The sequence below is a fragment of the Agelaius tricolor genome, unplaced genomic scaffold (assembly GCF_023055355.1).
Source record: "Agelaius tricolor isolate 1412-34295 unplaced genomic scaffold, bAgeTri1.0.p SCAF_14, whole genome shotgun sequence".
NCBI lineage: Eukaryota > Metazoa > Chordata > Aves > Passeriformes > Icteridae > Agelaius > Agelaius tricolor.
The window spans coordinates 14537321-14555887 of NW_027269274.1; the positions used below are offsets into that span (position 1 = coordinate 14537321).

Sequence of the window (18567 nt, forward strand, 5' to 3'; positions counted from 1 at the left end):
CCTCCGCGCACGCCCCCTCAGCACTCCCCGTTCCCAGGGTGTCCCGCGCGGCCCCGCCGGAGCCGCAAGATGGCGGACACAATGAGGGGGAGCCGCCTCTCCGCGGCCTGACCGCGCCGAGCCCGCCGCCCTCCGCCGCCCCCGCGGCCCCTCGCCGTCCCTGACCGCCCCTCACCGCCCCGCCCCGCCCGGCCCGGCCGTTCCCGCCACCGTCCGGAGCCCCGCCCGGCTGCCCTCAGCGCCGCCGCCCTCGCTCGGTGCGGCCCGGCGGGCGGGATGAAGCTGACGGACAACGTGCTGCGGAGCTTCCGCGTGGCCAAGGTCTTCCGCGAGAACTCGGACAAGATCAACTGCTTCGACTTCAGCCCCAACGGCGAGACCGTCATTTCCAGCAGCGACGATGACTCCATCGTTCTCTATGACTGCCAGGAGGGCAAGTGAGTGGCGGGGCTGGGGCCGCGGCCTTCGGGGTCTGGGGAACGGGGATGCGAGGGGCCCTGGCGACTGCCCACGGTGGCCTTTGGGGACAAGCTGTGCCCGCAGATCTGGCCGCTGAGCTTCAGCTTGAGCTTCTCTCCAGTTGTTTTTCAGCGTAGGCTTCTGAGTAGAATCCCAGCGGCAGGGATGGCAGCAGCGTGGGTTTGCCTGCTCTACGGGAGTACTTTTTATCTTGGTAGGCTGGAGACAGTGGTTATAATTTCCTAAGTGTAAGCGAAAGTTCACTTCTGTGAGAACTAAACAGTTGCTAAGCCTAAAGGGCTCAGTCTGGTCATATTTCCAGGTCTCGGCGTTGCTGCAGGTATGGAACTGACTTCTCGGTCCTCTCTGGGCTTAACTCTCGCTAATTAGCAGAGAAGTTGTTGTGAGCAATGTGCAGATGTGCCCTTTTAATGCCTCATTTGAGTGTAACTTCTTTGCTAAATGTTTTAAGCCTGAAGGTGTAGATAATGTGACTAAACTAAATTAAACGTATAAAAACTTGGTGGTGTTTTCCGTACAACCCAGTTCCTAAGTGGTGTCTTGGATCGCTGCAGACAAACGTGGTCCTCTGTGTTTTGAATCTTTTTTTCTAGTTGTGTCCTTATCTGTAAAACACCGTGTGATCTGCCTGTGTCTTCGAACGTTGTTTGGATGTAATCGATCAGAGCGTTGATTGATTTCTGTTACCTAAGGGTAATGAGCTGAGGGTGTGTTTCTGTTTCTCATTTAACTGTCCGGGTTTATCTTTCTTCTACCATTGATCACATGGTGCTCATCTTGATTTTCGGTTAAACTCTCAGAAATCTGCAGAGCACTTGAGATCTGGTGCTCCTGTTCAGCAGATGGAAACCTACACCAAGGGCGTTTGTAGTCTGTGAGAGTTGGAACAATTTGAGCCAAATGGTGTCATTATGCCATTAAAATCTTTCTCTGTACTTTCTCACACTCTGTACAAGTGTGCATTTGTCTGCTTTAAATTCCTTCAGGTTTTAAATTTTACGTGTGCTTATTGGTGTAGACATGTAGTTCTGAGGCTGTTGGTTGTTCTTGGTTTTTTTGTAAAGTCAGGACTGGGAAGCATCATGTTCACACAGAACATGGAAGGAGAAGTGTGTGTATTAGAGGACAGGGAATAGAAAGGTCAGGGTGGTGCAGGAATGAAAAAAATGGCTTGGGAGTGTCAGGACAGAGATATGTCAGTGTTGTATATATTTTCTAGTAAGCTGGGTATTCCTAACCCTCCTGCTTTTCCAAGCAGGCCAAGACATCATACTTGCAGGGAGGAAAGATTGCCTCCTACATATTCTCTTGATTTGTGGCACACCTATTATATATTATTTTAGACTTCTGTGTAGTTTGATTGCTCTACACATTAATGTTGTTGGTGTTCCCCATCTGCTAGAATGAACTCTGCCATGAAAATATGAAAATATTTAATTTTGATTTATGTAAGAACAGGTAACTCTATACATATGGATTGTGCCATGGATCGTATCCCAGATCTTAATTATATACAGTAGTAGCAGGGCTGAGTGATGTTAATGCAGATGGTATTGATTGCTCTTCCCTTTCAAACCTGTAAAGAATAGTTGGATGGGTTGGGAGGCATTTGGCCCTTTCATTCCTATCTCCATCTAATCCTGATGTGCTTTATAGTCAGAAGGTTTGCTTTAATTAAGTTAAATGTAGATCAGTGGTCCTCTACTGCAGTGCTGCATGGCAGTGAGAGTAGTTTCAAGGTACCTTTGTGTCAGGATGCAGTTCTCTGGTGGTTATAAAATTTTAAAATTATTTGAAAGCTTCTCATGCACTATCAGCTGGCTTAAAAATGTAGCTGTCATTTTTAGGGGTAGCTAAGGATGCAGGACACACTTGTTCTCTAACCTATAAAGTTTTATTTTGAATTACTTTGTCACTCAAAATTCATGTGAAGATGATATTTCAGGTCTCTGAGTGATCATTATTGTGGCAGTTTTAGGCTTGTAGTTGATTTGTTTTTCCTTGTAAATCACAATTTCAAGAGCCTGGAAGTCTCACCTGCTTAGATATAATGGCCAGGAGGAAATGAAATGTCCTGCTTGCTGGGGTTCAATGTAGGATACCCTACTTCATCAAATGGCCTGAAAATTAATTCCTTTCCCTGTGTAAAAGGGGGAAAATCTGGTGTGTCCTCAGTTAATGAGCAGTTCTGCTGGCAGAATTAAAATGCAGCTGTTTGTACTTTAGGAGTATCCTTACCTAGTTTGCTTTGTTTTGCCACACCAAAATGAGTTGTTCAGCTCTATGAGAGTGTGCTCAACCCCATCTTGGTGAACTTCAGCTTGTGACAGTGTCAGGACAGTTGAAACAGTGCTGTGTAGCCAAGGGCTGACAGGACAAGATTATCTCCTTATCATGTATTGTTCTGGGCTTAAGCAACTGACAGGAGCATTCAGTGATTTTGGTCCTGAGATTCCATTTCTGTTTCAAAGTTTGCAAACAACTAAATGGTAACTAAATTTTTAACCCATGCTGCATCACCAAATCCCTCCACAGCAGGCTGGCTCAGAAGCATAAGAGGCTCCCTAGAGTCTGTTTGGACTTGAGGAAGGAGTGTGAGAACTTTTGTGTGTTGGGATGTACAGCAATCCCTGAGGCTGGGAACAGCCTGGCTGCACATTGGTGACCCTGCAGTGATAGAAAGGTTTACCTTGTGTTTAGTGTACATCAACTGTGTGTTATTGAAACAAATAAAGTGGCAGATCTGGACTCCTGCTTTACTGTGGTATTTGCTGGGCACACCCACATTCCTGGTCGTGGTGATGTTTTACCCACAGCAGCAGTGATTCAAACCAAGGCATGAATGATATTACAATCCTTGCCTGTGTTTTGTTTCATCTTTGTAGCAGATTTGTCTGAGATCTTGTAGTTTTCCTTGTCAATATTGTTTTTTTTGTAGGTGGGCTACATAGATTGACTTTGGAATTGTTTTAGTGATTGTGATTTGTTGTTAAAAAGTACTTAGTTTTCTTGTTTGTGTTTAAAATAGTTGACTGGCAACAAGTCTTGTGTGCAGTGACACACTTGTGTTTGTATCAGTTTACATAAAAACTTCACCTTTCATAGAACACAGAACTCTTTTTCCTTCTTTTTGGTAAATGTACTTTTGTCTGTCTGTTGATCTTTATTGTCTCTCTCTATGCTAATTTATTCTAAATAGATCTTCTGAGGTTTAAAATTGTAATAGAAAAGTAAAAGCCAAACTAGGCATGGGAGAATATAATACATATAATATATTTTGAGATTGGGGTTTTTTTTCTTGGTTTGTTGTTGGGTTTTATTCCCACCAGACTGGTCAACATCATGGGTGAGGTAACTTCAGAAAGCAGTGTGGGGAAGTATATCACACATAATGTTAGAGTGTGTCAAAATTTAAATTAGGTATGCTTTTTCAGTGTGTGGCATGTTTGGATCTGAAGAATGATTTAAAAAAACTGCTGGAGTTACTGGGGAAGAATCAGTTGAGATTTGGTCTGTGGCACAGGTGGTGTGTGGCTTTTCACTGCACTTGCTGTATTGGCTTTCGCTTCATGGGAACTTGTCCCCAGCAAATTTGTTTGAAGTCAAAGCCCTCTGGCTTCTGCTGTTTGAGAATTGATATTCAAGAATGAATGTCTGCTTTTGTTCTGATATGAAAAGTCTCCAGCTTGTGCTCTTGTTTGGGTGTGTCAGGTTGAGGCTAATGAAGAAAGGAAAAAGTCCAGTGTAATATAAATACCTTGTCTGAGGTGTAGTCTGACAAACTTTTCTCTTGGCAGCAGTTTTGGTTTCGAGTGCTCCTGCTGTTTGTTTCCGTTCCCATGCTGTTTGTCTTTGGTTGTGTGGGTAAAATATTTTGTGGGCCCGTGTAATAACCAGAGTTATGAGTCTGGAATAAAAACAGCTCCCAGAAGAGATGGCATTTCTGGTGTTGATCAGTACCCTCATTGCTCCACTGCCCAGCTCTGAAACCTTTGTGCTGCCTCGGCTGGGGATGAAAGGCGAAGGAGGCTGGTGGAGACTTTGCACTGCTCAGACAGGCACCACTGCTGTGAGATACCCTAATTAGCCAGCTGCTTCCAAGCTTACTCTGCAGTTTGGTTTTCTAGTACTGCAGTGCATTACCTGCTTACCAGACCCCCAGAAACCCAGTTCTGTAGGTTGTGTTTGCTCTCACTAGTATTTTTCATTCTGTTTGCAAAATGTTAAATTTCTTTCCCTAAGATTGGATACAAGTCTAATTCTGCAATGGTTTGGAGAAGTCCCTCTGTTACTCTGTCTGTTAGAGATGACTGGTATATAGATGTGTTTGGGTTAATACCCTGTGAACGAGACACCCTGTTCTGGGGTTTGAAGTAACAGAGAACAAAGACAAATTATACTCAATCTAAAATAAGCACCAGATGAAGGGAGATTTGAATGGGCAAGGGCACAGTAAGGCAGTGCTGCTTGCTGTGCTCATTATGGTAGCTCCTCCTTTTCTTTTTGCAATAGACATCATAGGAAAAGGACTTTTGGAGGAGACACATGCATTTAGCAGGTGTTGCAGAGACCACCTCAAGCCTAGGGAGAGTTTTGGAGAAACAACAAGATCCTTGTTTGAAAATAAAATACAAAAGCTTTTCTTTCTTTGTATAAAAACATCTGACTTCTTGAAACAATCATGTAATGCCTCAGTGGGAACAGGCCTTGTTGATGTGAGTTTAGTTTTGAGATTTTTGTTGCAGAGTGCAATTATTTCTGCTTCCTCCTGACAGACCAAAGAGGACCCTGTACAGTAAGAAGTATGGAGTGGACCTCATCAGATACACACATGCTGCCAACACTGTTGTGTACAGCTCCAACAAAATAGATGGTAAGTGATCCACTGGAGTGGAGCTTATTAATCTCCTTACACTGCATGTCTGGATAATTAGAGCTAAAGATTTGGGAAAAAGTTACAACAACTCTTCAGTGATGAGAACTCTGCCAGAGGAGGGAATTTTTATCCAACACTCATGCACAGCTTGGTGCTAGTCCCTTGAGCTTCCTTACATGTTTGTTCACTGCTGCAGTAACTGAGGGGTTAAACTTTGTTAGGGAGATGAAGCTCAGGTTCTTCATTGGGCTCTTCAGTTGGTGTTGGTGTCAGTGCTGTCATCAGCCTCTGCACCTTCATTTCTTACCTGAGTGAGGTGGAAGGAGCAGCTGGGCCCAGTGCCACAGCTCTGCCTGGTGCACACAGCTCAGCTGCAGAGGAAGGGAGGGCAGAGCTTCAGGCAGCTCAGCAGATCCCAGCCCAGCCTGGAGGAGGTCACAGAGCTCAGTCCTGCTTTTGTTCATCGTAGTCAATGTCTGAGAATTTTGTACTGGCCATGTCTCTTAGCACAGCACTTCACAAATGGATTTGAACACTCTGCTTGTAGACTCATAATTTCTGTAGTAGAGGTTTTGGTTTGGTTTTTCCTTTACACAGATGAAACTGAACAGTAGAGATGCTGGTGCCTTGTGATGTGTGCTGGGCTACTAAAGGAAATGCAAAGGCTGTGAATTTAGAGAAGATGGAAGTTAAGAGTTAGGAAGTTGGGTTAAACTAGAGCAAGCTGGGCCTGAAACTAGAGGAACAAGGAAGTCTCCACCAGAATTGGATTTAATGGTGTAAAAGGTTTAAAAGTGTCCCAGGAAGCACATGCCTTTTTAGTCTGTTTCAGAACCTACTTATTTTTTAAATTATATTATTACTGTATGTCACATTTTTAATTTGGCTGTTATTTAATTTACAATAAGTGATAATTAACAATCTAATGAAGCATTTTAATGCCATTTTGAATATTTTGTTTATAAGCACTGGTAAGCCTTAAGACTTAAGTCTTCTTGCTGCAGGGTAGCATTATGGTGAACACTTAATTAGAAGAAAAGAAAAAGAGACAATGTGAGAATGTTTGTTGCTGTTACAAATTGTAACCTTAATAAAACCAACAGTGTGTTCTGTAAGAGTCCAGGTACTCTGTAGTCCCTAATGTATGTGGTCATGGCAAGGTGCATTGTATTAACCTGTTTTGCAGGTATTGGGAGGGAAAATTACCTCAGGAACATTCTCTAGGAATGCTGGTGCTTGTTTGCAAGCTTTTTTCTGTTGAATGTTTTGTTGCTACCAATCTACTTGTGAAGATTTCCTCAAGACCTCTGGACTCAGCTCCTGTTGCCTGATTCCAGGCTGAGGTAGTAGTTTGTACAGTTTGAGGGTCTATGATACCACCCGGTACAGGAGATAACTGTACAGGCCACTGCCTTGCCTGGGACAGAGCCCTGCCAGCACTGAGCATCACAGAGGAGCACAACTGCCCAGTGCTTCCTTTTAGCACAGCAGGATGGAATTCTGCATGGATACTTTGGGATCAGGTAATGACACTTCTTGCAGGAAAAACTAGAGATAAGCCCTAATAGCAACTTTGAAGCATGTTGGTTCTATCCAATGTGGGATGTGACACTGGTGTTAGGGATTTATATTTTGGATAATCACCTCAGGTCACTTAGAGCTTTTCAGAACTGTCACCAGTACCACATTTCCAGTTCATCCAGTCAACTTCAGTTTGCTTTTCAAATACTGAAAGGTGGTTTAGACCTCTGATCTCAGCTTGATGAGTAACCTCAGGCAACAATGAGAACTTGACAGTTTTTTCACAGACAGAAACTTTTGCTGAATGAGCCTTTCAAAACATTCTGAACACAGTAGCCCCTCTGACTGTCAAAACACCCAGTTCATGTTGCATCCTCTTGGCACATGTTCTTCTGAATCAAAAGTAAAATGTCCTTGACCCTCAGCAGGACTGGTTGTTCCAGCAGTACAGAGTCTGCACATAAAGATTAAAAAGTGGCTTCTGTCTTGTAATAATTGTTTCCTCTTAGAAGGAGTTCTTTTAATTTTGGGGAGGAAGTCTCAACAGCATGTTCCAGAATTGTGAGCTACTCTTGGTATGTTCACCTATACTCAGGATAAAATTGGCACTTGAGAAATGTTGTGCTACTGCTCTCATCTATTCCATTTATGTTTAAGGGTGCTTGAAATGCACTAAGCTTCAGACTACTCTGTCCTCTTCTTAGAGCTTAGTGCAGAGAAAGTGTGAAGTTGTTGATTGTCAGATTAAACAAAAAGAAGAGAGATTTGCTAATTTTTAATGATCTTATCCTGGCTTCAAAGTTACGGTTTTATCATTAGCTGAGTGCCAGAATTTGTACATTTCCTGTGTGTACTGCTTAGTTGGAGATTTGTTTGCTGAATGTGTATGTAGGAAAGAGAGCAATATTCATGCTGCAGAGCAATATGAAGTGGTATCAACTCTGTAAATTTGATACTCTCCATTTTGTGAGAGCAATGGAATAAAACCTGCTGCTACTTAAATTTTAGCACCTTTGAAATTACCTTGCATAAATCACATGACAGTTATTTTTAAAATGTAACATGACTTCAGACTGTGGGAAGTATCTTTTCCTGTTGCCTAATTTTCAGTTCTGCTTAAGAACTGAGTTGGTTTATGTCTATTTCTAACTTGATTCTCTTTCGAAGTCTTACTTGAAATTAAATTACCAGACTTAAGCACTGTGGTGAGATTACTATTGCTCTTGGGAGCAAGTTACTATGTGATCTCTTTCACATAACCTTGGGCTGGTGGTATTTATAATAAAGCTTATGGTTTGTTTATGTTTCAGACACAATCCGATACCTCTCCCTGCATGACAACAAATACATTCGCTATTTCCCAGGGCACACAAAAAGGTGAGGTGTGGCTTGGGGACAGGCCAGGAGAAATTGAAATGAGAATGGTGATGGGCTTGAGTTCATTACACTTGGTTCATGCTGCTTTTGCTTAGTTCAGTTATGGGTTTTTACACAACTGTTGGGGTGGGTGTTGCTGCATTCACTTCTTTGGTTTGTCTCTGATGCGTGTGGGTTTCTGTATTGCAGGGTGGTTGCTCTTTCAATGTCTCCAGTGGATGATACTTTCATTTCTGGATCTCTGGATAAAACTATTCGTCTCTGGGATCTCCGCTCTCCAAATTGCCAGGTAAGTTATAAAATTCATATGCACAATATGTTGAATTTTCAGTTGGAAGAATAAAAAATGCACGTGTGTTTGTAATAAACTAAAAATACTGCCAGAAGTGTGTGCTGCTGATTTAGTGTTGACACGTTCCTGAAGGAGCCTGGGTCAGGAATCTCTGTGCAGTGTGTGTGTGTGTGTGTGTGTGTCACATTGTGTAACAGCACTTGCTCTCACCTGTGTCTCTGCTGGAGAGGCACTGGGGAGGGCAAGAAATAACACCCACAGCTGATGAAACAAGAGAAGGGCTGGGTGTCATCAGCTTGTTCATCAGGCTGCTACCTTATGCAGAGGGTGTTCTCTCAGAGTTGGCATCCCTCCTGTGTTGAGAATTCATCTTCTCTGAGTGTTTGTGTGTCTAAAATTGGTGCCTTGATGCAATTACATTTGATGAAGAAACTGGTGATCTAAAGTAACACAGCAGCCATATGGTCTGGCACCTCCTTGCATCACCTCTGTTGTTGATCAGAACTGTTTGTGAGCAGGTTTGACTTGACAGCAAGACAGCAAAACTGTTTTTGTTTACTTATTTTTCTGAAATGCTTTACTCTTCTGAGTGGAAGCAGGCTTATAAGAGCTGAGAAAAATACAAGAAGTGGCAGCAGTGGCAGGAATGGAAGATTGGAAGTAGAATCTTTACCTTTAGTGGTGCTGAGTTGTTTTGTCCTGGTATCTGGGTACACAGTGGTGTGCTCTCATATTTCCCCATCTCTCTGGCACCGTTTTGCTTATGAGAGAGGGCTCCTTGCTTGTTCCAGATGATGGAAATGTAAATGAAAGAGAAAGAAAAAAGTTACATTTCTTACAAAATGTTTTTATCATTCTTCAAACCAAGCCTTTTCCTAATTTTTTCTTAATTCTTCTAGTTTTTGGGAGTATGCCTTTAACTCCAGCGTGTAGATTTCCCTTGGGATGAATCTCCATCTCCAAGCTGCTGCACATGAGACAGGGTTGTAAGTGCAGTAGCCATTCTGTGACTTATGCTAACGCCTGAACTTGTAAGAATGGTAAAACTGGGACTTATAACAGGAAGCTGCATCCAGCCAAGTTTGGGAAACAGGTGGAGGAAGGGTTACTTGTAGTTTTCAGTTGGTCCGTGAGATGGCAGCCATACTGCCTGGAAATATTCCCAGGAAACCAGAGCTGGCCCACTCACCAGGGCCCTGAGCATTGGCTGAGCTCTCTGCCTCACCTTCAGAGACCACAGGGAAAACTGACCTATGAGGGAAAGAAGAGAAATAGTAAAATCTCCAGATTTACCTAAAGAAGAATGCAGAAAGAAATAAAAATGCAGAAACTTGTTAAATGTGTTATGGATTTAATCAAAGATGTGTTCTTGTTTATGTGCATACAGTTCATGCAAATGTTTGACTAGCATGCACAGACTGGTAGTCAGGATACAGAAGATTACATATTTTGTTGGCTTTTAACAAACTTCCTCAAGTGTTTTTTATGATGTGACTTAAGGAAAAGGTAACATTAAAAATAAGCACTGGTAGTAACCTGTCAATTTTAATATGTGTGAAAAACACCATTCACTTTTGTTAAAAAAGTTTAATAGTAATGAAAACAGTAATAAAACTTAGGACAATAAGAGACAATAAAAAACAAAGAATTATGAATGTCCAGGTGCCTGGCACTCTGCCACAAAGCACACCTTGCTAACAAAGGATTACCCCTTAAAAGCAATAGCCTATTGCATATTCATATATCTCACACATGATTCAAACATTCCTTTCAAACTAGGGTGTTTCTGCTTAATTTTGGCTGCCCTCCCCCATCCTGTAAATCAATCTTCTTGGTTCCTCCAAGTCTGAGCTTTCCCGATAAGGAGGCAATAATTCTTCTCTTGGGATCTTGGTGTCTGTTGCTCTTATCTCTATCTAGATAGGACAATGTGAAGAATTTCTTGATTATCTTTTCCATTTCTTGAGCTAGTTACAAAAAGTATTTTACATCACATAATTTCTATTTTAATATTATGCTATAGCTTAAAAACTGTTTACCACACTGCTTAAAAGAGATTAATACAGCATAACTGTCCAACATAACACATAGCGTATTCATTTTAATATTTGTGAAGAGCCAATATTTTAATATGTATCTGTAACATATGTAAGGTCTATTGGCTTGCAGCAGGTGTGAAGTTTCATTAAACAGGCATGTAAATCTCAGCAGTGATATTCCCTCGCTTTCAAAGTACTTTTTTTCCCCTCTTGTGCAGCCATAAGTGGTAGAGCATTGCTGTTTATCCCAGCAGCAGTGTTTTGTGGTGCTGCCTGGTGTGGTTATTAACACAGCCATATAAACCTCCCTTCTATGGGGACTTTTGGAGTGCATGACACCTTGAATGAGTTTTTTATTTGTTTTGGTGTAAACTTTGTCACTGAAGCAAATTGGAAGCCCTATATGATGACCTAAAGTCGAGAAAGCTGAGTTCTGAACCCTTGTAAAACCTCAGGATTTACAATTGAAATTAATTTGTTCCACCCCTAGTGTGCTGTCCTGCCCACAGTGGACTCAAAGGGCAGGTGGTAGAAATATAAGTAAGCATCAGTCTTGCAAAATAATTCTGGCTATTTCTATTTCTAGGGTTTAATGCATCTCCAAGGGAAGCCAGTGTGTTCTTTTGACCCAGAAGGGTTGATTTTTGCTGCTGGAGTCAATTCTGAAATGGTGAAGCTTTATGATCTCCGTTCTTTTGACAAGGTGAGGTACCCTGACTTCCCTTTTTACAGCTTTTATCTTGCAAGAGGGAATCTAAGCTCAGTGCTCAGAGGCTGGATTTGTGTACCTGAGCTTACTGTGTGGGTGCCTCCTTGGCATCCAGAAAGTTCTCAGTAAGCACACGTCATGGACAGAGATACAAATCCTGAGGTACACTCTTAACCCATGCTAACTCTTGAACCTGCTCCAAAGTGCAGTGCAGGATCTTTGTTGTGCAGTTTTGGCCTTCCTTTCCTTGCTGCTTATTCTGGAAGAACACTGGCAAAGGTTGAGCCAGGACTGTCAGAAAGGATGGAAATTTCAAAGGAAACTGTACTGGTGTGGTCAGCTGAACTGAATAAACACTGAGCATAGTGGTGTCCATGGTTGTCAAAAGGCAGATGACTGGCTCAAATTCTTTCTCTAACTTCATTTAGCAGCCTTGTTTGAAAACCTGTTCCTACCTTAATTTAATTTGTGCTGTTGATTGTGGTAGAGTATGAAACCGTTGGATTGAAACAACCTATTGCACTCTTTTTTTGTTTTGGAAACTAGATTCATATATTGAAACTTATACATGAAGAGACATGTTTGTCTTGACACTGTCTTTTGGTATCTTAGGGCTAAGGATTTTCTTTTAAAAAATCTGAGCTGTTTTCCTGCACTGAGGTTAAAAGCAGATTGTTGTTAACAGCAATTTGAACAAACAGTGTTCCTCATGTTTGCCATTTTCTGTCTCAGGGGCCATTTGCTACGTTTAAGATGCAGTATGACCGAACGTGTGAGTGGACAGGCCTGAAGTTCAGCAACGATGGGAAACTCATCCTCATCTCCACCAACGGCGGCTTCATCCGGCTCATCGATGCCTTCAAAGGGGCTGTCTTGCACACGTTTGGGGTGAGCCTGCTGCCTCTGGTACTTGCTGGAAAACCTGCCCTTTGGTTGTGAGATTGCTGTGGACACACTCTCTACTACATATTCTCCTGTTTTGTACCATAGGGTTATAACAATAGTAAGGCTGTCACGCTGGAGGCATCATTCACACCAGACTCTCAGTTCATCATGATAGGTAAGATAATTCTTGGCAAGAATTTCAGTGCTCTGAAATTAGCCGTGTTATGTAGGGCTAAAGCTGTGTCTGTTGGGAAACAGAATGTATTTGAATAATACAATGCAGCTGTAAGCTTTCTTTGCACTGATGGTGTTCTGTTTTGTTAAGATTGCTCAGTGTTCTCTAGACTGAAACATAAAAAAAGCCTGCAATAAGTCTTTTCTTCTTTTCCTACATATAAATGCTGTTCCAAAATAGGTAAGAAACCAGGAAACTGTTGTAGTGTGGGAAAACTGGTCACAGAGTTTGTTAGTGGTCCTCTCCCTGTGGCTAGGATGCCCTCATGTGCTGCCTCACAGCATTTTGTGGCTGTATTGTGGCCATCCCGTTTCCTGATGACCAAAGCACATGTTTGTGCTTGGGAGACTGGTCTTGTAGCTTGGTGCATTTGTACAGGTCTGTTCTCACTGGTGACATTCTGAGGCAGCTGCAGTTTGTTCATGTGGCTCTTGTAAACCCCCATGTCTGTGGAGCAAATTCTTAACCCTTAATAGAATCTGTAGGCATCAGTCTGGTGGCTCCCAGTGTATGATTCCCCTGGCCCTCTGCAAGATGGACTCCTGAGGGAAGCAGGTGGCAAAAATCAGCCTGAAACTCCTGTACAGGCTGGTGCTGCACCTTGGGCACCCCACAATGAGCACTTCAGTCACCTGCTGCCCAACAGGACCTTTGGACACAAGTCAGATGAGTCTGTGTGGTGCTTCCCCATCCTAGAACTTTATATTTTCTTCATATTTCTGTGGCTGATATATCAAATATGTTTAACCTTGTGGTAATTTGATATCCAGATACTCATTTTTCCTGTATGAGTGATGGTCTTGGCAAAACTCCCTTTCTTTTGTTCTGGCTGAGAACTTCCTGATTGCAGAGAAGACGGGTGGGGTTTTTGTTTAGTTTGTCTCTGGAGAGCACTTTATTGCATATATTTACCTTCCTGTTGTGCTCTTCCAAATTAAAACAGTAGTAGAAATTCCAAACCATTTATTCCTGTTCAGTTTTTACATATGGTTACGTTGCAACTTGTGCTTCTTAATTTTTTCCTGAAAGGCTACAGACAAATACAGAAGGAGAAGAAAATGCTTTGCATTTTTATTAGGAATCCTATTTAAAATGAGTCTAAAGTGGAACTGAATTAAAAAATTCCAAGTTCTCAGCCTCAGAGTTTGAAAAATGTAATTTTATAGTGAAAAACTTGTTCCATTATAGTAATGTGGAGAGTCGATATCTCCAGGGGAGCTTCTGATATTTGGCTTGGTGCATTGAAATCTGGTTCCCTTCCATGGTGAAAGCTGTGGCTTGATTCTGTGCCCACTGAGTGAGACATTTAGCTGTGTCTGAACTGAGAACTTGTGTGAACAATGACTCTTTCCCCAGCACTTGGCCTCTGCACATTGGTGCAGGTTGGCCAGGGTCTCCCCTCCACAGCTGGAGGTGTCAGGTCTCCTTTCCTTCTGGGTGGCAGTAGTTAACATCTTTGCCTGAATAGTGTGGCCCTGTTGTGTAGCTGAGTCTCTGCAGTGCAAGGATACAAACCTGCCATTTAGATACAGGTGTTTCAACTCTATGATGTTTTGTACCTGCCCTCGTGGCATTTGGAGAGCTCTAAAGGTTGTATTATAAAGTTGAGACCTGCCTGTTCCTGAAGTTCTGACAGAAAAAAATGTTCTTCCTTTCCTCTGCTGACATCTCCAATGCATCTTGCATATCTTGTTTTCCACTTGTACCTTCAGGTTCAGAGGATGGGAAGATTCATGTTTGGAATGGAGAAAGTGGGATGAAGGTGGCTGTCCTAGATGGAAAACACACAGGTCCTATAACCTGTCTGCAGTTCAATCCAAAATTCATGACTTTTGCTAGTGCATGTTCCAATATGGTAAGGAAATGGGCTTTAACTTCCTCTGAGCTCCATGAGGTGCTGAACCTTCCAGAGATGAATCTGAGAAGGCTCAGTGCCTCTCATGTGTGCTTGCAGAAGGTGGCAGCTCCTACAGGATGCTGTAGGAGAGATTTGTGTTCTGCTATGAAAATGTTTTCTTTCCTCCTCTCTAGGCCTTCTGGTTGCCAACTATTGACGACTAATTCCTGCGCTGTGGCCGCTGTGGGATGGCTCCATGCTGCTAACAGCAGCACAGCATTACAAGCATAGTTCTGGAATTGCCTCCATCTCCTAGACTGTGTTCCTGTTCCTGCGTATTTTCCATGTCTTACCTTTATCTACAGCATTCCGTTGGGAGGACTGCTCCTCTTGCCTCCTGGCACGCTCCAGAAGCAGTATGCTACAAGTTCCTACCTTCCATGCCCAGCAGGCTTTAGCCTAAGATGGAACTGACACAGTGTCATTTCTTAGAGCCCTGAAGTCTGTTTTATCTACAAAATGTTTGTGGCATTTTTTAAAGCTGTAATTATGTGTTTTCCTGCTGTAAATGCACAAGGCTATTGATGTTCCAATGTGGAGCGTGCAGTTCCTTTCCATAAGTGCATGTTTTTAACATCTGGGATCTCTGGTTTCACTGCAGTCCACAGATGCAAATACTTCTGTGCCAAATGTGAACACTGACAGTTTTCAACGGCAGATGCTGGATTCTCTTGCAGTGGAACATGCACCAGAAGTGTGGGTAGCTGTGAATGTACCTCATACATCTTGTCATCCTTTTTTTTGGCAATTTAGCGTGCAACTGCACAGGTTTCATCCACTGTCAGAGATTGCCAAAGCAACCCTGCTGTTTGCTGTGTCAACATCCTGGAGGTGCAGACAGCACTGCTGAGGTCCAGCCAGTGTCCCGAGCAATAAAGGAGTCTGTCAGCAGAAGATGGAGAAACCACACTGAGACTGAAAGCACAGTCTGCCTGTGTATCTTCCTTATGTACCATCTTGGCTGATCTTACTTGTAAATATCATGGGGTGGGTGGGCAGTGGGAATGGGCCATATTTTTTTACTTTTAGATATAAAAGAATATGATGTGGGCCAGTAATGTGAGGTGTCTAGGCTGTTTACTTTCACCAATGCAGTTTTCCACCCCTGGTTTGTAAATAAGCTCCATGAAATGCATCCCACAGCAGGCTTAGACTGGTATCCCTTTGTTGGTAAAACTGATGTGGGTAGTCCATCACACAGTTTGGCACTGGTCTGCAGGTTTTTGGTGATAGCTCCAAAAGAGCAGTGCATCCTTTGTCAGATGGTGTCTTCAGAGATGAATTTTAAAAATCTTAGGCATGACTGTGCTGACTCTGCTGTGGCCCTGCTCCAAGGAATGCCCCTGCAAAGTGATGGGGAGGGACATGCTCTCCTGCCTCAGGGGCTTGTAGCACTGAAAAGCTGGCTGGCTGGTCTTCAAGCCCAGTTCCAGGGTTTTTTTCCTGAAATGCTGCTTCAATGGAATGCATTCACCAGCAAGCTGGGACAGGCCTGGCAAAAATGTAGTGTTCACTATATTCTTGCCTTTCCAAACACACTTGGGGTTGTGCTTGGGAAGTCTGTTCTTTCCCTTGCCCAGTCACATGTGCTTCCCTGCTCATAAATATGAAAAGCTGGCAGGGTGACAAGGCAGTAACAGGCGTGTTCTCTCTGCTCTCCAGGGCCACTCCATGCTGGCAAACCATGCTGGAGCGTTTTCCTTAGGTCAGTTTCCTGATGTTCCTCTGTTACAGCAAAGTTCATCTCAGCTGTAAACGGTTCACATCATGACTCCCTGGAAAAGTAAATGCCTTGTAGAACAGCTGTTTCTGTTTTGCTGTTTCTTGCCTTTGTTTTTTCCCCTCCCAGTCCTTGCCCAGGGAAAGGTGCTGTGCTAAGAGCTGGGGACAGGCACTGAGCATTTCTGTGCTGCTGGTTCGGTTCAGGTTGCAGCACTTGGCCGTGGCAGTGCAGGAGCCCTGCCCACAAGGGGCAGGCTCACACCGAGGTGCTCCGTCTGTGCTGCGGTTGTGGCTCTGCTGCTGCTTCTGCCACACGGGGCATTTCTAACCACAGGTCTGCAGTGGGAGTTGGCCATCCTCCAGCAGGGTGATGGATGCTTTCCCTCTGCCACACAGGCCTGCTGCTGGAGATGCAGATGAGAGCTTCCTGCCACCCCTCTCCTGTGCTGTCCCACCGTTGCCTATAAATAAAACTGCCCTGTGCAAAGGGAGGTGGTTTTCTCGGGCCTCAGTCACTTTAACTCAGCAGTGTTGCATTTCAGGGTGTTAGGTGCTATTTTACCTTCGTTGGTATTTGCAGTGCTTTGTAAAATACAGATATTTGGGGTTTCTAGTGTGTTTTAACAGTCAAACTTCAGCGTCCAGTAGTAAATTATCTTTGAGGTTTTTCAAGTCTTTTGCCTGAGGAAGTGAACAGATAGCCTCTGGCCATATCCTGTGTTACTTTTGACAGGGAAGCATTTGAAAGTCTTTTATTCTATAAAAGCTCTTTGTTAATGTGGTTTTGAGCGCTTGTCTAGAGGTTGTTGTTCAGCTCTCTTCTGCTTGCAGTGTTGTAAAACATGGTGTGTTGTGGCATGGAATGTTGAAGGAAAAGGGAACCAGAGGAGTGGTTTAGGAGGATGCACACACAAGCACATCAGTGGCTTTCTGGAGTGAAGAGGGATGTTCAGGCTCATGCAGTAGTTCTCTATTCAGGGTGGCAGCTGAGCCCACTGCCACCCATGGAGACAGAGACATCCCTGTTGATGTAGCATGGAGTGCTTTCCATCTGGCTTTAAAAGAGGGGAGTGTGCCAAGTGTTGTCAGGGAACATGAGGATTGTGTGTTTCAGACAGTTGGACAGGAAAGGTGAATAAGCTTTTAGCATTCAGCTTCTTCGTGCTTCTCTAGGAGTCCCAGGGCTGCAGTTCCTGTGTTCTTTAGGGCTGCCAGCTAATGAGAAACAGATCTGATGAAAAACAGCCTTCCTAGGTCTGACAGAGTGGCCAAGCAGCAAACAGCATTCCCCCTCCAAATCTGACATGGAAATCCTCCCCTTGTTCTTTGGGATGAATTAAAGACCTCTCTTCAGAACAAGGGGGAAATGAGACTCAAGAGCCCACCTCAAAGTAAGCAGTGGTGGCTGAGCACATCTGCCTGGGCTGTAGGAGATTTCAGGTGTAATTCTCCAAGTCAGTCTTGAAAGATTCTTATTCCTTTATTGAAGCTCCGAGGTCCTGGATTTGTGCCCCCATCCCTTTGTGCTTTGGAGGGTGCAGGAGCAATTGAGTGACAAATTTGGAAGCAGCAGGGTATCTTTTTCCAATGCCTCTTGGCTATTTTAGCACTTTAAGAGACTTCACCTTGGTTTTGGGTCAGGGGCAGGAATCTGGTGAGCCTTTCACAAACTGGTCTCTGTGGTCGTGAGCTGCTCTAGGGAGTTGGACTCCTCGGTGGTATCTGCCAGTGAGTGTAAATACATAAACTCAAATTATGCTTTGTCACAAAATACTACCTATGTGGAGAATTCAATGTTGTGGCTGTGACCAATAAATATTTTGTAGAGAGACCACTTGAGTGCTCTAAATTCTGCGTTTGTCCAGTGTGATACAACTTGCTGGTTTCTTAGAGGGGGAATGTTAAACTCATCCATTTTTTAAAATCTCCCTTTATTTTGCAGAGTCAGCAATTCTGTATTGGAAATTGTGGTTGTTTGAAGGTACCCCTCCATAAATTGCCCATTTTAAGAGGGTTTTTTTGCCTATGAATGTATCAGGATAGGGAGGCCTTGTGACAGCTACTTATGGAGCTATGGTGCCCTAGGTAAAGAGGTGTTCACAGCAGCTTGTGGTCTGAGCTCTTTCAGACTGCTGAGAAGAGCTGAGCTCTTTCTCAGCAAGGTGAGAAAATAACTGTCTGAATTTGGGTGCCAGGAATCTTGGGTAATTACAGTTAATGCATATAAATGTGTTACAGCTACTGAAGGGAGAACAGCAGCCAGTATCATTACCATGGGTGAATCCTCATGTGCATTGTTTTCAGGTCAAAGTTAAGAGGATGGAAGCAGAAAAACGTTTTTTATTCTACCCCTTGCCTAAACTATAAGCAGGTAACTAAGAAGGCTGCCCCATTCCTGGGGGGAATTTCCTCCCACTGCTGCAAATAATCTTTCAACACCAAGCCCTTGTAGCAGTTCTGGTAAGGGGATGCTTCTGGTGACAAGCAAAGACAAATTAAAAGCACAAATTCCCCTATGATTTTCTGAGGCTGTT

At 43.4% G+C, this 18567-nt stretch overlaps 1 protein-coding gene across 1 annotated transcript; it reads left to right on the forward strand.

The window, feature by feature from the left end:
- On the forward strand, positions 1-17864 carry WDR82 (WD repeat domain 82). Its single transcript, XM_071439849.1, has 9 exons — positions 1-437; positions 5256-5353; positions 8188-8254; positions 8444-8543; positions 11172-11288; positions 12027-12182; positions 12285-12354; positions 14127-14269; positions 14446-17864. The coding sequence occupies exons 1-9, from the start codon at positions 277-279 to the stop codon at positions 14473-14475; spliced, it is 942 nt and encodes a 313-aa protein (XP_071295950.1). The 5' UTR covers positions 1-276; the 3' UTR covers positions 14476-17864.
- The last annotated feature ends 703 nt before the right edge of the window (positions 17865-18567 follow it).